This window comes from Carex rostrata, chromosome 5 (assembly GCF_964058835.1).
Source record: "Carex rostrata chromosome 5, lpCarRost1.2, whole genome shotgun sequence".
In the NCBI taxonomy this organism is placed as follows: Eukaryota; Viridiplantae; Streptophyta; class Magnoliopsida; order Poales; family Cyperaceae; genus Carex; species Carex rostrata.
This window is the reverse complement of record NC_135922.1, coordinates 5,291,216-5,309,991: the sequence shown is the minus strand read 5'-3', so window position 1 is coordinate 5,309,991 and position 18,776 is coordinate 5,291,216. Positions and strand designations below refer to the sequence as shown.

The following is an 18,776-nucleotide window of genomic DNA, read 5'->3' as shown; positions in this document are numbered from 1 at the left end:
CAAAAAATATAAAATTTTGTTTCCAAGACCCAGTCCACGGATTGGCAGGAGTTTGAGCTCTGTGGAAGGAAAAAACAGGAGAGCCTTCACAGAAAGTCTAAGCCTCAGATTATACTGATCAATGAAACAACAATGGATATTCACAATTGGAATTTTTTGGCTTAATATTAAGGGTAGGATTGGGATCGTGGATTCTTATGAGAGAGTACTGTAACTTAATGGCGATTGTAGTTAAGAATCAGTTGTAAATAACTTTCTTATCAATACATCTGTTGATTGACAATTGCAGACAATCTTCAAAAAAAAAAGAAAAGAAAGAAAGATAAGTTTACAGCTTTGAAATAACCACTTTACAGATTTGGATGCAAGTCTTACTTGTACTCGATTTATAATAAATGAATTCATTATCACCACTGAAACTCTCCCACTATTAATTTGGTTTGCAACTGAAAAAATAAACGGTCCAAGTTTTGACACATCTCTTAATTGACTTGATTAACGACTTTCTAGAAAATGACAGCAATTTTCTCTTGAGTACAATACCACCTTAATTGTAAACTATTCTACTTAGAAATAAGAAAAAAAAAATCTAATTCTTTTGTGAACATTAGAATTTTGTAGTTCGCCCAGTTATGTTTCAATTTTTTTTTTTTAAGATCAATTACATACTTAAAACCAATTACGCAACTGATTTTCAAATTACTTTTTCCATCCTTTTCCTCTATTTACCAGTCAAGGACATAACAGGAACCAGACATTCATTCAACAGTATTTATTATTACTTTGAATTTTTATGTGTCTTATTAAAGAAGTGAGACATCAGACGTCTCTTTGTGTAAGATAAAGTGTGTGTGTGTCTCGCACCCTCTCACACACACAATCCTTTAGCTCTGATTAAAGAAGAACAGATACAGAGGAAAAACATCCCAAATGACACTATTCATTTTAACTATAATCATCTTCATCACGGGGAATCGTCTCTGTACAGCCAGCAACACCCTCCTGCCAGGTCAGACTCTTTCTGGAAACCAAACCTTAGTTTCCAAAAATGGTATCTATGAACTTGGCCTTTTCTTTGATGATTATGATGACCATAATTACCTGGGAATTCGGATAGTAAACAGTTCTAATAATCTGTTGTGGGTTGCCAATAGAGGCAATCCTATTTATGATCCTCTTACGTCTGAACTGAATATTTCTTCTACTGCCAATTTAGTACTGACAAAATCTCACAAGCTGATCTGGTCAACAAATCTGACAAGATCGGATGAAACAACCTCTCCCATCGCAGTTCTGCTTGATACTGGCAATCTTGTACTAAAAGAAGATGACAGTGTTTCTAGAATAGAATGGCAGAGTTTTGATCACCCCACTGATACTTGGTTCGAGGGAGCACAGCTTGGATTTAATGCGGCCACAGGAAAGAATATTTACCTCACATATCTTCATGATTATTCTTCAAGTTCTGAGTTCAGCTTGGAGTTAGATCCAAGTAGAGCTCGGGGGTTTATTATCAGACAATTATCAAGTAATGCTACATACCATGGTATCTTTCCACAGTTAATTGATATAGTAGATGATGGCAATGGTTTGGTAACATTTAATGTTCCCAACAAAAATCATACATTCGTACAATTAGATTCCGACAGGTTGGTTAGCATGTATTGGGTTAATGATCCTCCCAATTATAATACTCTTTGGTCTAGTCCTAGTACTCTGTGCGACTTTAATTCATTTTGTGGTCCATCTAGCTTCTGCTCAGGTACCAGGTACTCAGAGACATGCTCTTGTCCTTATGGTTTCCATCCTGTAAATCCAGAAAAATGGCAAAACGACTACTACTACGGTGTTGACAGTGCCGGTTGTTCAAGAAATATATCACTCAATTGTCAAATTAGTAGTTCTCATAATGTATTCCTCCCAATAGAAAACATAGATAAGTATCCTGATAATCCTCAATCGCTTGTGCTAAAAGATGAAAACGAGTGTGCCGCAGAATGTCTTAGTAATTGCTCTTGTACTGCTTATTCTTATCAGAATAACTGTAGCCTATGGTTTGATGAACTAATAAAAACTATCCTAAGAAGTGACTACCAGAATGGATATAAAATGAACATTCGTCTTCAAATAGCAACACCAATACATAGTCATCGAGTACCTCGATTTATCATTATGTCAGCCATTGCGGTTGCAGCCTTATTGGTTGTTGGATTATTGGTTTCTTGGAAGCGCAAAGCAATTTGCCTTATCTTCAACCAAAAGGGTATAACTGGGGACCAACTGGTAGCATATTCATATGCAGAAACAAAAAGTATCACCAAGAATTTCTTTCATAAGCTTGGAGAAGGAGGCTTTGGTAGTGTTTTCAAGGGATCATTACCAAATTCAACTATTGTGGCTGTTAAGAGAATGAAAAATGTTTGCTTTGAAGAGAAGCAGTTCAGAACAGAGGTGCAAACGATAGGAATAATTCAGCACATAAACCTTGTCAAACTTCTTGGATTTTGTTCCGAAGGCACTAAACGGTTGTTGGTGTATGAGTACATGCCAAATGGTTCTTTAGATTCTCATCTCTTTTCAAATCAATGTGATGGTTTAAACTGGAACATCCGTTACGAAATAATGGTTGGAATTGCAAGAGGTTTAACTTATCTGCATGAGGAATGCAGAGACTGCATTATTCATTGTGACATTAAGCCTGAGAATATACTTCTCGGTGCCAACTTTTGTCCTAAAATTGCTGATTTTGGGATGGCAAAACTACTGGGGAGAGATTTTAGCAGAGCATTAACAACAATGAGAGGAACAATTGGCTATCTTGGACCCGAATGGATTTGTGGGCAACCGATTACAAAAAAAGCTGATGTCTATAGTTTTGGCATGATGCTTTTCGAAATCATATCAGGGAAGAGAAATACAGAGAAGTTCCAAAATCCGGAATGCACTTACTTCCCTCTTTATGCTGCTATGAAAACTAGACAAGGAGAGATTGTGTGCCTGTTAGATGATAGGTTGCAGGGAAATGCCAACATGGGGGAGCTAAACATAGCTTGTAAGGTTGCTTGTTGGTGCATTCAAGAGATGGAAACAGATAGACCATCGATGCGACAAGTTGTTCAAATGTTGGAGGGTGTTGTTGAAGTTTTGATGCCTCCGATTCCAAGTTTTCTCCGAAGGCTTGTGGATCTTGAAAATGATTCCATGTACTCTGTTGTTGGTTAAGGTCTACACCAGAAGTTGGCACCAGTTGAATTTTCATTATACTGTTAAGTTTGCTCCTCAAAATAAAACAAATGCAAATTTTAGTTCAAGAATGATTCTTTTAAGGGCATTTGTGAGAAATTTCATTTGAAAATTCAATGTTGATTAGATAGTCAATGTTTTGATACACAAGAGAGGATTTGCGGCGGTGGTAGAAACAGCGAGACGAAGCCCCAAAACAGCGAGACCAAGTTTGTTGCTGGAAAGCGGGTTGCAGATGCAGACCTGATTCTGAGCTTAGAGCGACGCTGCTCAGACCGGGGACTTAGATTGCATGGGAATTTAATATTATTTATCTTTAATTGAAGGGAGCGGGGTTTTTCAATGGGCATCACACCAAATTTGTGGTATGTTTTGCAGTTATTGCTGTTTGATTTGGTTTGAAAATCGTGCAAAATCAAAATTATAAATCGTATGTAAATCTAAAGGATCGCACGAATCATACATCGAATCAAACAGTCCAACATTGAACATAATTTGCTCCGATGTCTATCAGCTCCTTATATTAATGTTGTAGTTTGAAAATTTTTCAGGGTGGTGAAAATGATTGTGGATTGTGAAATTAAAATTGAAATGAACATGAAATAATTTTGGGTTTTTTAATATTTTGCGTTTGTACATAGTTGATTTGGTTTAAGCCGCAAAGGCACAGATATATGAAATGTTGAAATTTAAAAAATTTGTGAGGTGAAAAATGTGCTGTGAAAAATTTCGTTTCTTTTCCCTCTGCTTTCTTTGTATGCAAAAATCATTATACAATTACATTTAAGAAGAAAAAAGAAGAGATGCATAAGATAGAAATGATGGAGACTAAAAGAATAAATGAGAAATAAAGAACAGTTAACAGAAAAAGGTTCAACCTAATTGAAATACCAAACAATTAACCTAATGACAGAACACAAAATGCTGTCAAATGTCTCTGCAAATAGCAAAGGGTTCACAGTAGAACAGTTAGCAAATATTTGCAATGCCAGAAAAGGAGAAAGAAAAAGAACTCCAGAACTCCAGAAATCAGAAGAAATCAGAAAAAATGATCATCCAGTGCCGCTTGCAGTTCCACTATCACAGTTCCTGTTGTACGTGCCGGGGATAGCTGATGGGTAAGGCCCAGGGAAAGGGTTAGTCGTGCCAGGATTGACTGACAGGCGGGGTCCGAGGTGTGGATCCGTGTCGAGATTTGTGTGTACATTAAAATTGTAAATTGGTAAATTGAACAGATCTTAATGCGCATTAAACGGCTCAGATTAGATAAGAAAGGATGCATAAAAGTTGGATGTATTTATAGTGCTTATTTTTTTTTGTTAATGATGCGAGAACTTGGGTTATCTATATTAACAGAGTTGTTTATATTTTGAACTTCGGTTTTTTTTTTTTTTTTTAACCGGATTTTGCTTGTTTTATTTTGAACTTTATATATGAACTAGCAATAATAAAATCAAATGGATGAACCAATAAGATTCAACAGTTAGATGGGCAATTTACAGATCTCGGCCTAGACAATTGAAGTTATATATGAATTAAGAGGAAGACTTAAATGCCTCATGGATTTCATAACCCAAACATGTTCCACATCCTTATCTTTAGTTTTAAAGAGGAAACGATCGAACCGATTAGCTCAACATAATCTCATAAAATTCTGAAGCTTTTTTACTCTTTTTTCTGTTAGGTACAAATCACTATTTCTCTGAAAATTCTGGACCATCCAAAAATCAATATTTTTGTATCTATCTAAAAATATAATAAAATATTTAAATTTGTTTATAAAATTTGATCTCCAAGCACATTTTAAAATAAAAATTATGTTAAGTAGTTCAAATCGCCTTTTTGGACTTTGAAAAAAGAAATAATAATGCGGGGTATGATTGGGGCATGAAAATAATGATACATGTGAGCCCCCGATTTTTTTATTTATATCCAAAAAAAAATTGAATTTTAAAAACTAACTGAACCGGTTGTGAAATTTTAAATCTACCCAAACCGGTTCACGGTTAACCGGACCAATTTTCCGGTCCGGTTAACCGTTAACCGGAAATTTGGTCCGGTTAACCGTTAACCGGAAATTTGGTCCGGTTAACCGTTAACCGGAAATTTGGTCCGGTTAACCGTTAACCGGAAATTTGGTCCGGTTAACCATGAACTGGTTTGGGTAGATTTAAATTTCACAACCGGTTCAGTTAATTTTTAAAATTCAATTTTTTTTTTGGATATAAATAAAAAAATCGGTCTGAGCCCTCCTCATTAATTTAAGAATTCTTATTTTTTTTTAAATTATAGGTAACTATCTACTCGTGTTGAACTGTGGATCCGCTCTTGAAATTAGATTTAGGCTCCAGCCAATAAATAAAATAACAGTAATTGGCAATTATATATATTGCCATATACACAATATAACTACTTAAAATGACAATATACATAAATTAATTTATTCACATATTAATTATAAAAACTGCACTACAATTCCTAACTTGCATTAGTCTTAATTTTACGAATGCATAAATTTTTTATATGTGGCATCTTAATACCACCCTGATTTTTTTCCACTGAAATATGCAAAAATAAGATTAATTTCTGGGAGTGTCATATTTCACCTATCTATGTTCCATTAGCTTGTTTTTTTTATTTCATTTTATATATAAATAGTTCTTCGGAAACTCAGTCAACTGTGAAGTCAATTTTAAGAAGATCTTTCAAACTGAAGTTAATGTGACGGATCAATGGTCTTTTCCATATTGTTGGAAAATTTAATGTGATGGTACTTTCCAGATGTTGACACGAGAAAATTTGACCAAGTCAACTGTCTTTTATGCTAGCTCATATATGTTATTTTTTTTTTGGCTGAAAACCCGTAGACAATTTTATTGATAGAAGAAGGTTACAAAGTTGAATGTTACTCTAACGGTGGGACCCACACAAATGAAGCAATCTAGTCCACCTAAAGAAGTGAAGTAACTTATTTCAGATTAAATCAACTATTACTCATCTTAATCCTTCAAATTTACTTCTCATTTGATTATTTCAAAATAGAGTAGAGGGTACACTACTTACTCTACAACCAAACATGACTTTGAGCAACTGTAATTCAAAATAGAGTAAAGAGTTAGTCATGCCAGGATTGACTGACAGGAGGGGTCTGAGGTGCAGATTTGTGTCGAGAGATTTATGTGTACATTAAAATTTTAAATTGGAAAATTAAACATACATATCTTAATGCGGATCGCACGACTCAGATCAGACAAGAAAGAATGCATTTTTAGTGCTTATTTTTTTGTTAATGTAGTGAGAACTTGGGTTATCTATATTACCAGAGTTGTTTATAATTTGTATTTGGGGTTTTTCTACCGGATTTTGCTTGTTTTATTTTGAACTTTATATATATATGAACTAACAATTATAAAACCAAATGGATGAACCAATAAGATTCAACAGTTTGATATTGGCCCAAACAAAACACTAATCTGCAGGCCTGAGGCCCAGTCCACGGATGAACAATTTACAGATCTAGAGATAAACACCGGCATAGACAATTGAAGTTAAGAGAAAGACTCAAATGTCTCATTGATTTCATAACTCAAACATGTCTGACATTCTTATCTTCATTTTGAAAGAGAAAATAGTCGAACCAAATAGCTCAACATAATCTCATAAAATTCTAGATCTATTTTGCTCTTTTTTTTGTTAGGTACAAACCACTATTATTTTTTAGAAAATTTTGGTCCATTCAAAAACAATAATTTTGTATCTATCTAATAATATAATAAAATGTTTTCAAACAAATATAAAATTTGATCTCTAAGCACATTTGAAAATGAAGATCATAATGAGCTGTTCGAATCACCATTCTGGATTTTGAAAAAGAAATAAAAATTCGGGGCATTGATTGGGGCACAAAAACAATAGTACATTCAGCCCTCATCACGAATTAAACAATTTCTTTAAAATTATTGACAACTATCTACCTCCGTTGAACTATGAATCCGCCTTTAAACATGTTAGACTGAGGCTTCAACACAAGACATAAATAACAGTATATAATCCACAATTATATTACCATGTACACGATATAAGTACTTAAATGACAAAATACGTATTGACAAATTATAAAAAATCCATTACAATTCCTTTGCATTAGTCTCAATTTTAAAAATGCATAAATTTTTTATAATTAGCATCTAAATACCAGCCTGATTTTTTTTTTCACTAAAATATGCAAATTAAGATTATTTTTGGGAGTGTCATATTTCACCTATCTATGTTCAATTAGCTTTTTTTTATTTTTTTTTAAATATAAACAGTTCTTCATAAACTCAGTCAATTGTGAAGTCAATTTTAAGACGATCTTTCAAACTGAAGTTAGTGTGACTAGGGGTGGCAACGAACCGAACCGAACCGAACCGAACTTACCTTAGATTTGAGTTTGGTTTGAATTAATTTCGAACCGAACCTGGTTTGATTCGTTTCGAACCGAACCCATTTCGAATCGAATTAATTGCGAACTACACATTTTTCGAATTGAACCCGAATCGAACCACGAACTAAATTATTTTTTATTTTAGCAGTCCTAGTTATACCGGTAGTTTATACATTAATTTTTTTCTCGCGGGACAATTCACCTGACTTCCTTTTACCGATATGAACTATGAAATTAGTGTTTTTAAGTTGAAAAATTGTTTATGAAAAAATACATCAGAGACGGCTTTCCTGGTATAAACTATGAGAGACGACCGAAGAGAGAGGAGAGACAGTCATCTAGCCCAGAGAGAGGAGTGACAGCCAGAGAGACAGCCAGTCGCCGAGAGTGTCGGCTAGATTTTAGAGCTAGAGGGAGAGTGAGTTAGGGAGAGGTGCAAAGAGAACTAGGTTATTGAGATTTGAGAGCGAGGGAGTGTCGGCTAAGTTAAATTATGACTCTCTATCTTGGATTTTAATTTCATCAGGTAAATGGACGGCCGATGTTATTTTGAGATTCGATTATTCGAACCATAAAAATGATCGAACCCATTTCGATCGAACCAGGCTAGGTTTGGGTTTGGTTTGAATTAATTCCGAACCGAACCTGGTTTGATTCGTTTCAATTCGAACCTATTTCGAATCGAATTAAACTCGAATCAAATCCGAATCAAACTCGAATCGAATCACAAACCTCGAATTTTTTTGCCAGCCCTAAGTGTGACGGATCAATGCTCTTTTTTAAAGGTTTTTGGAAAAAAAAATAATGCGATGGTGGTTCCAGATGTTGACAGAAGAAGACTTTGACTAAGTCAACTATCTTTTATGCTCATTTATATATGTTATCAAGTACGCTGTCAGTAATACAAAATAACCATGTAAGGTTTACAGTTACGAAAAGTTTTGGATTTAAATAATTGAAAGTAGCAGTTAGCTTCATATCTACAAAAAAATTAAATTTTAAATTAATTTACATGTTCACAGACTTCAAAGAAATGCTTACAAAGTTGTGGTTTACAGACTTAAAAGTTGTGCCGGTTAGTTTCTAGTTTTAAAAGTCGGTAGGAATCTTCTAGAAGTGGTCCGGATCAACGTCTTAAATGAAAAAACTTTATATTACTTAGATAAATTTACAGCTTAGAAATAACTACAATACAGACTTTCTAGAACTCTCCCACCATTAATTTCGTTATCACCACTGGAACTCTCCCACCATTAATTTGGTTTTCAACTGCATAAATAAACGGTCCAACTTTTGACACATTTCTTAATTGACTTGACTAACGACTTCCAAAAAAATGACAGCAATTTTCTCTTGAGTACAATATCACCTTAATTGTAAACTATTCTACTTGAAAAAAGAAAAATAAAATCTAATGGTTTTGTGAACATTAGAATTTTGTAGTTCGCCCAATTATGTTTCTAATTTATATAATTTTTAAGATCAATTACATACTTAAAACCAATTACGCAACTTTTTTCCAATTACACTTTCCTTCTTTTTTCTGTGTCAACCAGTCAATGACATAACATGAACCAGACATTCATTCAACCGTATTTATTATTACTTTGTTTTTTTATTTGTCTTATTATAGAAGTGAGACATTTCTTAGTGTAGGATAAAGTGTATGTGTCTGTGTCTCGCACCCTCTCACACACACAATCCCTTAGCTCTGATTAAAGAAGAACAGATACAGGGGAAAAACTTCCCAATGACACTATTCATTTTAACCATCATCATCTTCATCATGGGGAGTCATCTCTGTACAGCCAACGACACCCTCCTGCCAGGTCAGACTCTTTCTGGAAACCAAACCTTAGTTTCCAAAAATGGTATCTATGAACTTGGCCTTTTCTTTGATGATTATGTCGGGTCTGATGACCACTACCTGGGAATTCGTCTGGTAAACTTTTCTAATAATCTGTTGTGGGTTGCCAATAGAGACAATCATATTCATGATCCTCTTACCTCTGAACTGAATATTTCTAATAATCTGTTGTGGGTTTGCAGCCTTATTGGTTGCTGCTTTATTGGCTTTCACAGGGGTTGCAGCCTTATTTGTTGCTGCTTTATTGGCTTCCACAGGGGTTGTAGCCTTATTGGTTGTTGCTTTATTGGCTTCCACAGGGGTTGCAGCCTTATTGGTTGTTGGTTTATTGGTTTCATGGAAGCGCAAAACAATTTGCCTTATCTTCAACCAAATGGATATAACTGGGGACCAACTGGTAGCATTTTCATATGAAGAAATAAAAATTATCACCAAGAATTTCTTTCACAAGCTTGGAGAAGGAGGCTTTGGTAGTGTTTTCAAGGGATCGTTACCTAATTCAACTGTTGTGGCTGTTAAGAGAATGAAAAATGTTTTCTTTGAAGAGAAGCAGTTCAGAACAGAGGTGCACACAATAGGAATAATTCAGCACATAAACCTTGTCAAACTTCTTGGATTTTGTTCCGAAGGCACTAAACGGTTGTTGGTGTATGAGTACATGCCAAATGGTTCTTTAGATTCTCATATCTTTTCAAATCAATGTGACGGTTTAAACTGGAAAACCCGTTACAATATAATGGTTGGAATTGCAAGAGGTTTAACTTATTTGCATGAGGAATGTAGAGACTGCATTATTCATTGTGACATTAAGCCTGAGAATATACTTCTCAATGCTAACCTTTGTCCTAAAATTGCCGATTTTGGTATGGCAAAACTACTGGGGAGAGATTTTAGCAGAGCATTAACAACAATGAGAGGAACAATTGGCTATCTTGGACCCGAATGGATTTGTGGGCAACCGATCACAAAAAAAGCCGATGTCTATAGTTTCGGCATGATGCTTTTCGAAATCATATCAGGGAAGAGAAATACAGAGAAATTCCAAAATCCGGAATGCACTTACTTCCCTCTTTATGCTGCTATGAAAACTAGGCAAGGAGAGATTGTCTGCCTGTTAGATGATAAGTTGCAGGGAAATGCCAACATGAGGGAGCTAAATATAGCTTGTATGGTTGCTTGCTGGTGCATTCAAGAGATGGAAACAGATAGACCATCGATGCGGCAAGTTGTTCAAATGTTGGAGGGTGTTGTTGCAGTTTTGATGCCCCCGATTCCGAGTTTTCTCCAAAGGCTTGTTGATCTTGAAAATGATTCCATGTACTCTGTTGTTGATTAAGGTCTACACCATAAGTTTGTGCCAGTTGAATTTTCATTACACTGTTAAGTTTGTTTCTATTTTATTTTTGTTGTTGTAATTTCTTATTTCCGGTTTATGTAACTGCATTAAGTTATGAAGTACTTCTATTTATGGAGAACCTTGTGATTCTATTGTTGAATCCGAGTTGGATGTTAAATTATTGTTGACCGTTAGGCATATTCTATGTCCTTTCTCATTTTAACTATTACTCCTTGCTGCATGTGTTAAGTTCTTTTTCTTAATTAAATTGAATTTTTTATTATGTACTTGCTAGGAAGTACAAGTCTGAGTATAAATGGGGTAATTTAGAAAATGTTTAGTTATCTGTTTCATAATGATCTGCTTAGCATGCACCCTTGTTTCTGAACTTAATTTGCAGGGACAACGCCAACTAGGGGTGCAAACGGATCGGATACGGATCGAATAGTACATACCAAACTTAATTTGAAATTAATTAAATATTTTGGATATTAATAGAAATTTCGGCAACCATCTACTCGTGTTGAACTGTGGATCCACTCTTCAATTTAGATTTAGGCTCCAGCCAAGAAATAAAATAACAGTAATTCGTAATTATATTGCTATATACACAATATAACTACTTAAAATGACAATATACATAAATTAATTTATTCACATATTAATTATAAAAACTGCACTACAATTCCTAACTTGCATTAGTCTTAATTTTACGAATGCATAAATTTTTTATATGTGGCATCTTAATACCACCCTGATTTTTTTCCACTGAAATATGCAAAAATAAGATTAATTTCTGGGAGTGTCATATTTCACCTATCTATGTTCCATTAGCTTGTTTTATTTATTTTATTTTATATATAAATAGTTATTTTTTTATATATATATAAATAGTTCTTCAGAAACTCAGTCAACTGTGAAGTCAATTTTAAGAAGATCTTTCAAACTGAAGTTAATGTGACGGATCAATGTTCTTTTCCATATTGTTGGAAAATTTAATGTGATGGTACTTTCCAGATGTTGACACGAGAAAATTTGACCAAGTCAATTGTCTTTTATGCTAGCTCATGTATGTTATTATTATTATTATTTTTTTCTGAAAACTCGTAGGCAGTTTCTTTGATAGAAGAAAGTTACAAAGTTGAAACATGGTGGAGAGAAAATTCTAAGTTGGATGTTACTCTAACCGCAAGACTCACACAGATAAAGCAATCTAGTCCACCTAAAAAAGTGAAGTAACTTATTTCGGATTAATCAACTTAGAATAAAGGGTACACTACTTACTCCACAACCAAACATGACTTTGAGCAACTGTTATTCAAAATAGAGTAAATAGTTAGTCATGCCAGGATTAACTGACAGGTAGGGTCTGAGGTGCTGATTTGTGTCGAGAGATTTGTGTGTACATTAAAATTGTAAATTGGTAAAATTGTGACTCGCCTCTAGCTCGCTCGGTAGTGGACCGAGCTGTTAACGAGCCAGCTCGGCCTAGGCTCGGGTCAAAATAAACGAGCTGAGCCAGGAGTCAGCTCGGACTGGGCCAGCTCGGCTCGTTAAGCTACAGTGGATTTAGGGTTTAGCCCCGTATAATTTTTAAGTCCAGTCCCATTTTCAAAGGCACAATTATGCAAAATTGATGTATTTTTGGTCTGGGAAGAAAGATTGTGGGCTTCAGTTGCTTGAAGAAAAAGAATTGTGGTTCAAAACTGAATTGAATTTATTCCTGTGTTCCTTTGGGCCTATATAGGCAGTACATTTTGCATACACAACCCTACAAATTGTATAATACCTTTCTTGCCTATATAACCCTACAACTCTCATAATACGATAAACATACATAATTCTCAACACTCTCTCTCAAGATGGGCAAAAGATATCCTTCAAGCCCATCTTGTCACAAAACCTATCTAGATCTATCGAGCTAAGTCCTTTGGTGAGGCAGTCAGCTACTTGATCTCTAGTAGCTACATAACTCAGCTCCAATAGTCCACCCTCTAGCTTTTCCTTTATGAAGAACCTATCGATCTCCACATGCTTGGTTCTGTCATGCTGCACAGGATTGTTGGCAATGCTAATCGTGGACTTGCTATCACACCACAATTTCATTTTAGCTCCGTTATTCACCTTGAGCTCTTCCAACAACCTCTTCAGCCACACCATCTCAGCAACTGCCAATGCCATAGCCCTGTACTCGGCTTCTGCTGTCGATCTCGCAACAACTGGCTGCTTCTTGCTCTTTCAAGAGACCAAGTTGCCCCCTACAAACATGCAGTAGCCAGCTGTGGACCTCCTGTCATCAAGAGAACTAGCCCAATCCAAGTCACAGTAGCCCTCAATGTTCATGTGCCCATTCTGCCTGAAAATCAAGCCCTTTCCTGGTGCACTCTTCAGGTACCTCAAAATGTGATACACTGCGTCCATATGTCCCTTCCTAGGGTCATGCATGTAGCGGCTCACCACGCTCACTGCAAATGAGATATCGGGACGAGTGTGGCTCAAATAGATCAATCTGCCTACCAGTCTCTGGTACCTCTCATGATCAACCTGTTCTCCTGCCTCTGCACTTATTTTGGCCTTCACATCGATTGGAGAAACCACAGGCTTGCACCCCAACATGCCTGTTTCAGTGAGCAAGTCTAGGACATACTTCCTTTGGGATAGAACAATACCCTCTGCTCCACGAGCCACCTCAATTCCAAGGAAGTACCTAAGCAGTCCCAGATCCTTCACCTCAAATTCCTTCCCCAATTTTGCCTTCAACTGTGCAATCTCCCCCTCGTCATCCCCGGTAATGATCATATCATCAACATACACAGCTAACATAGTAATGTGACCGCCATGTTGTCGAAAGAACACCGTGTGGTCTGCATTGATCTGCTGGTAGCCCATGCCTACCATAGCCTTCCTGAACCTATCAAACCAGGCCCGAGGGGACTGCTTCAACCCATACAGCGACTTCTTGAGCCTGCACACCTTACCCACTGTCTGGTTCGTGCCAAACCCTGATGGTATCTCCATATACACCTCCTTTAACAAGTCACCATGAAGAAACGCATTCTTCACGTCGAGTTGGTGTAACTTCCATCCTCCATTCGCTGCCATGGAAACCAGTGTCCTCACTGTGCTCATCTTCGCCACGGGTGCAAAGGTCTCATCATAGTCGATTCCATAGGTCTGACTGTACCCCTTCGCTACCAACCGAGCCTTGTAGCGCTCAACCAGACCCTCAGGATTCTGTTTCACTGTAAAGACCCACTTGCATCCAACTGCCCTCTTGCCTGGTGGTAGTGACACGAGCTCCCAGGTTCTGTTCTTCGCAAGGGCCTCGAGCTCTTCTAGCATGGCTGCTTTCCACTTCGGATCTTCTTTAGCAACCTGCCAACACTTAGGGATAGAGACAATGTCTAATGATGCAATTAATGCTCCATGTACAGGTGATATGTGTGAGTAAGAGACAAACTGGGCAATGTAATGTGGGAAACCATACCGGTCAGGAGGAATGCCTGCATTCTCGCGAGGAGTCCTCCTTACCGATAAGGGAGTGAGAGGAGTAGAGAGAGGAATCATATCACCTGTGTATTCTGGGTCTGAGGTGGTGGATGGTGAAGGTGTCTCAAGAGTCGGAGTGGGCAGGGACAAGGGACTTGGCACAATAGTAGGCACTGTAGGCACAGTTCCCTTATTCTGCTTCTTTCTCCTCACATACACTTCACCATATCTCGACTCCCCCTGAGCCTGAGTTCCACCACCCTCGGACTCAATCCTCTCAACTTCTGGCTCAACTCTAGCCGAAGTCTCCTTTTCCGGCTCAATCACAGCCTCTTCGAGTATGGGGCAACCAATACCACTCACACTCACCATCCTCCTCTCACCATCACCACTACTCTCCTCCTCTCGCCTCATACCTCCTGTATCGAGCGAGCTTTCAAATGGTGATGTTGCTTCTGAGGAGTAGTATGGTTCAAGCTCGTGAAAAGTAACATCCATACTCACAAACATTCGCTTCTCAACTGGACTCCAGCACGCATACCCCTTTTGAGTGGCTGAGTATCCCACAAAGATACACCTCACGGCCCTTGGATCAAGTTTTCCCACATTGGGTCTGTTGTCATGTACAAAGCACACACACCCAAAAGTTTTGAGAGGAAGAATATCTCCATTCTTACCTGTCAGCATCTCAATTGGAGACTTCCAATCCAATACCCGTGAGGGCATCCTATTGATCAAATAGGCTGCTGTCAGAACTGCTTGCCCCCACAAGTGCTTTGGGACTTTCATCGAAATCATCATACTCCGAGTTACCTCAAGGAGATGCCTGTTCTTCCGTTCCGCTACCCCATTCTGCTCTGGTGTGTATGGACACGTGGTCTGATGCTGTATCCCCTGAGATGACAAGTATTCCCCAAACGCCTTATTGGTGTACTCTGTCCCATTGTCAGACCTCAATACCTTCACAACTGCACCGTATTGAGTCTGAATCATCTTGTGAAAATCTTTAAAGCAAGCAAGCACATCACTCTTATTTTTCATCAAGTAAAGCCAAGACACACGAGAAAAACAATCAATAAAAGACACAAAGTATTTAAATCCATTCAAAGTGGTTGTAGGACAAGGTCCCCATACATCCGAATGAATCAAATCAAAACTACAAGGCTTCCTACTCCCAGAGCTAACATAAGAGCTTCTGGTGTGCTTGTCCAACTCACACGCATCACACACTAATTTTTCTTTATTCGCCTTTTCAAACAAAGACTGATACATCCTACTCAAAACTGGAAATGAAGAGTGACCCAATCGCCTATGATGGAGCATTAGTAGGTCTTCCACACTTCTCTCAACAATGGATGAGAGGGCCGAGCTCATACCCTCTTTATCCATGTACCACAGTCCTTTATGCATTGTGCCAGTCAAAATCTCCTTGCCCGTCCCCTTCTCTCGGAAGATCACATTGGGATTATCAAACAAAACAACACAGTTTAGTTATGAGATAATGACACTTATAGATAGGAGATTCACAGGAAAAGCAGGAGCATGCAAAACATTAGACAAAATCAAAGTGTTGGTACATTTCAATGTACCCTTACCAATCACCGGCTGGGCCGTACCATCGGCTGTCCGGATGCTCTCTGGTACCGCTAAGTGAGTATAGGAAGAGAACTCCTTAGCAGCACCAGTCACATGACGAGATGCACCAGAATCAACTATCCAATCTGATGATCTAGTGGTGGATATAGAGGGGATAGCAAGAGTATCACAAGTACCTGTGGCTGAGTAAGCAACAGAAGCAATGTTACCAGTGATTGATGTATCATCAACTGCACTCTTTTCCTCATTTGCTCCTCTCTGCCTCCTCCTGACTATCTCCCTGATCAGATCCTCCTCAGATAACCCCACAATAGCTTCCTCTTCTTCCTCTGCAACCATCAGATTTGCCCGGTTGCCTCCTCTTCCACCTCTTCTGCCCCCACGGCCGCGTCCACGGTTCGCAAACTGCCCTCTACCACCTGCATCTCTCTCCCTTGGTGGCCTAGGACAAGCCTTGATCAGATGACCTGTTTCCCCGCAGTTGTAACACATGCGAGTCTCCCCCTTGGCACCTGTCATACCTGAGCTCGAGGCAGCCAAAGCTGATCGTGCGCCTGGAGGTCCACTCGGCTCAGCATGTATCACTATGCGACTCTCCTCCTGCATCATCGCTGCAATGGCCTCATCCAATGAAGGGATCTTGGTCTGGGCTAGGAGAACTGATCTCCTCTGATCAAAAACCGAGTTCAACTTAGCCAAGAAATGCATGGTCCTCGTCTGTTGAAAGAGCTCCTCCTTCTTGCAGCTCGGATCACAACAATTCAACCCCTGTGAGAAGTGATCAAGCTCTGCCCATAGCTTTTCCAGATTCAAGGAGTAATCCTGAATCGATCTATCACCCTGCACCACAGCCAATACCTCTTGCTGAATCTGGAACACCCTCATGTGGTTCTCAGTCCCACCATAGGTCCTCTTCAGCTTTGCCCAGATGTCCTTCACAAGTCGGATGCCATCGACTGAAGAGGCGATCGACTGTTTCATTGAGTTGAGCAACCAGGTGTAGATCAAAGCATGTGTGGTCTTCCACTCCTCAGCCTGAGCAGTAGCACTAGCTGGCTCATCCTCTGTCAGATACCTCTTAAGCTTCCTCCCTTCCAGAGCAGTCTCGATCCGACGCGACCAACTCAGATATGAGGCCGGTCCATCAAGCTTAAGCTCCACAGTTTGGAGATCAAACTTCACCTGCGGTGGATCACGTGCCAAGGTATTGGTCTGAACACTGGCTCCCTGAATGAGACCAACCAACACCTTTAGAACCTCCGGATCAACACCCGACAGGCACTCTAAAACCCCTTTCCCTTTGTCACTCTCACTGGACATCTTCTCTTAAAGGATCCAAGTCTTCGATCACACAGATCCCCTCGACTTCCTTCCCTTTCTCGATCCTCTCACTCGTAAAGACCCGATCTTGCTCCTCAAGACGAATCTAAGTCATCTCCCCCTTTCTTCTTGCACTTCTTAACCCGATCTTGATATATCTCATCAAGATTCGAGCTCAAACCCGATCAAAAAATCTCATCAAAAAACCCCCCCTTTGGGTATCGTGAGGTATATAAGCCCCTCACGCCGGCCAATGTACTCAACAAGCGTAAATAAGCTTGGTTCGGATTTGGAGCAAGAAGAAAAAACAAACAGAACAGTAGCTGCTAGATGCTATTGGAGCTTGGAAGCACCTGTCAGATGAACTATTGGAGCTTGGAAGCGTAAATAAGCTTGGAAGCACCTGTCAGCGTAAATAAGTGTTGCCTGAGCTTGGTAGCTGCTAGATGCTATTGGAGCTTGGAAGCACCTGTCAGATGCTATTCGGAGCACTGGTCGGAGCTAGGCGGAGCACAGAGGCAGCAAGGGCGGAACGGGTCTTGACAGAACAGATCTGGACAGGACAGAGGCAGCAATGGCGGAGCTCAGAGACTGCCTGGGGCGGAGCTCCGGGACCTGGCGGAGCTCAGGCGACCCGAGCTGAGCTCAGGCGGAGCTCAGGCGAGCCCTGCTGGCTGAGAGCGGAGGCTGAGCGGAGCCTTGCTCTGTCTTGGCGAACCTTGGATCAGTTCTGGAGAAGAACGGATCTGTGCTACAGTAAACGGGTCGGATCTTCGTGCTACAGTAAATTCGGAGAAAAAAGAGAGAAAAAATGGAAAAGATGGCTAACCCTAATTTTCTGCTCTGATACCAAAAAGAATTGTGGTTCAAAACTGAATTGAATTTATTCCTGTGTTCCTTTGGGCCTATATTGGCAGTACATTTTGCATACACAACCCTACAAATTGTATAATACCTTTTTTGCCTATATAACCCTACAACTCTCATAATACGATAAACATACATAATTCTCAACAGAAGATGTGCCTGCTGGACGATTTCTTAAATTTTTTGAATGAGCTTTCTTATTTTTATATTTTTGAATTTGTATAATAGCAGCTCAATAAAGCCCAGCGAGCCAGCTCGTCAGCTCGCGAGCTAGCTCGAGCTGGCTTGTCACAAGCGAGCCAGGGGTTTTTGGCTCGAGTGACCTAGGTCTAGCTCGCTCAGTCCAGGCTCGGGCCAAAATAAATGAGCCGAGCTAAGGCGTAGCTCGGCCCGAGCCAACTCGTTTTCACCCCTAAATTGAACAGACATATCTTAATGCGGATCGCACGGCTCAGATCAGACAAGAAAGGATACATTTTTAGTGCTTATATTTTTGTTAATGAAGTGAGAACTTGGGTTATCTATATTACCAGAGTTGTTTATAATTTGTATTTGGGGTTTTTCTACCGGATTTTGCTTGTTTTATTTTGAACTTTATATATGAACTAGCAATAATAAAATCAAATGGATGA

The 18,776-nt window shown here is 38.8% G+C and overlaps 2 protein-coding genes and 1 pseudogene across 5 annotated transcripts in view; all 3 read left to right on the top strand.

The window, feature by feature from the left end:
- The window catches only part of LOC144554308 (G-type lectin S-receptor-like serine/threonine-protein kinase At2g19130), a 31,993-nt gene extending 20,923 nt beyond the window's left edge, over nt 1-11,070 (top strand). For 2 of the 3 annotated variants that reach the window (XM_078302633.1, XM_078302636.1), the window contains 2 exons: nt 3,197-3,223; nt 10,874-11,070. In XM_078302633.1, the coding sequence (XP_078158759.1) occupies nt 3,197-3,222 (26 nt within the window). In that variant the 3' untranslated portion in view covers nt 3,223; nt 10,874-11,070. Of the gene's footprint in view, nt 1-3,196; nt 3,224-10,846 lie in introns of all 3 variants that reach the window. The other variant, XM_078302634.1, reaches the window with a different exon arrangement.
- On the top strand, nt 885-3,988 carry LOC144554311 (G-type lectin S-receptor-like serine/threonine-protein kinase At2g19130 pseudogene; annotated as a pseudogene).
- LOC144554319 (G-type lectin S-receptor-like serine/threonine-protein kinase At2g19130) lies at nt 9,315-11,070 on the top strand. Of its 2 annotated transcripts, none has more exons than XM_078302648.1 (2): nt 9,315-9,498; nt 9,752-11,070. In XM_078302648.1, exons 1-2 carry the CDS (start codon nt 9,336-9,338, stop codon nt 10,870-10,872), a joined length of 1,284 nt encoding a protein of 427 aa, XP_078158774.1. In that variant the 5' UTR covers nt 9,315-9,335; the 3' UTR covers nt 10,873-11,070. The 2 variants fall into 2 exon arrangements, with proteins under 2 accessions (XP_078158774.1, XP_078158773.1); XM_078302647.1 differs by having other exon boundaries at nt 9,719-11,070.
- Nucleotides 11,071-18,776: the final 7,706 nt, after the last annotated feature.

What these genes read in the sequence shown, in the direction of transcription:
- LOC144554319 (XM_078302647.1), top strand. Translation starts at nt 9,336, where the DNA reads ATGTGTCTGTGTCTCGCACCCTCTCACACACACAATCCCTTAGCTCTG. An exon ending in CAACGACACCCTCCTGCCAG is followed by an intron (nt 9,499 to 9,718) that starts GTCAGACTCTTT and finishes GTGGGTTTGCAG; the next exon opens with CCTTATTGGTTGCTGCTTTA.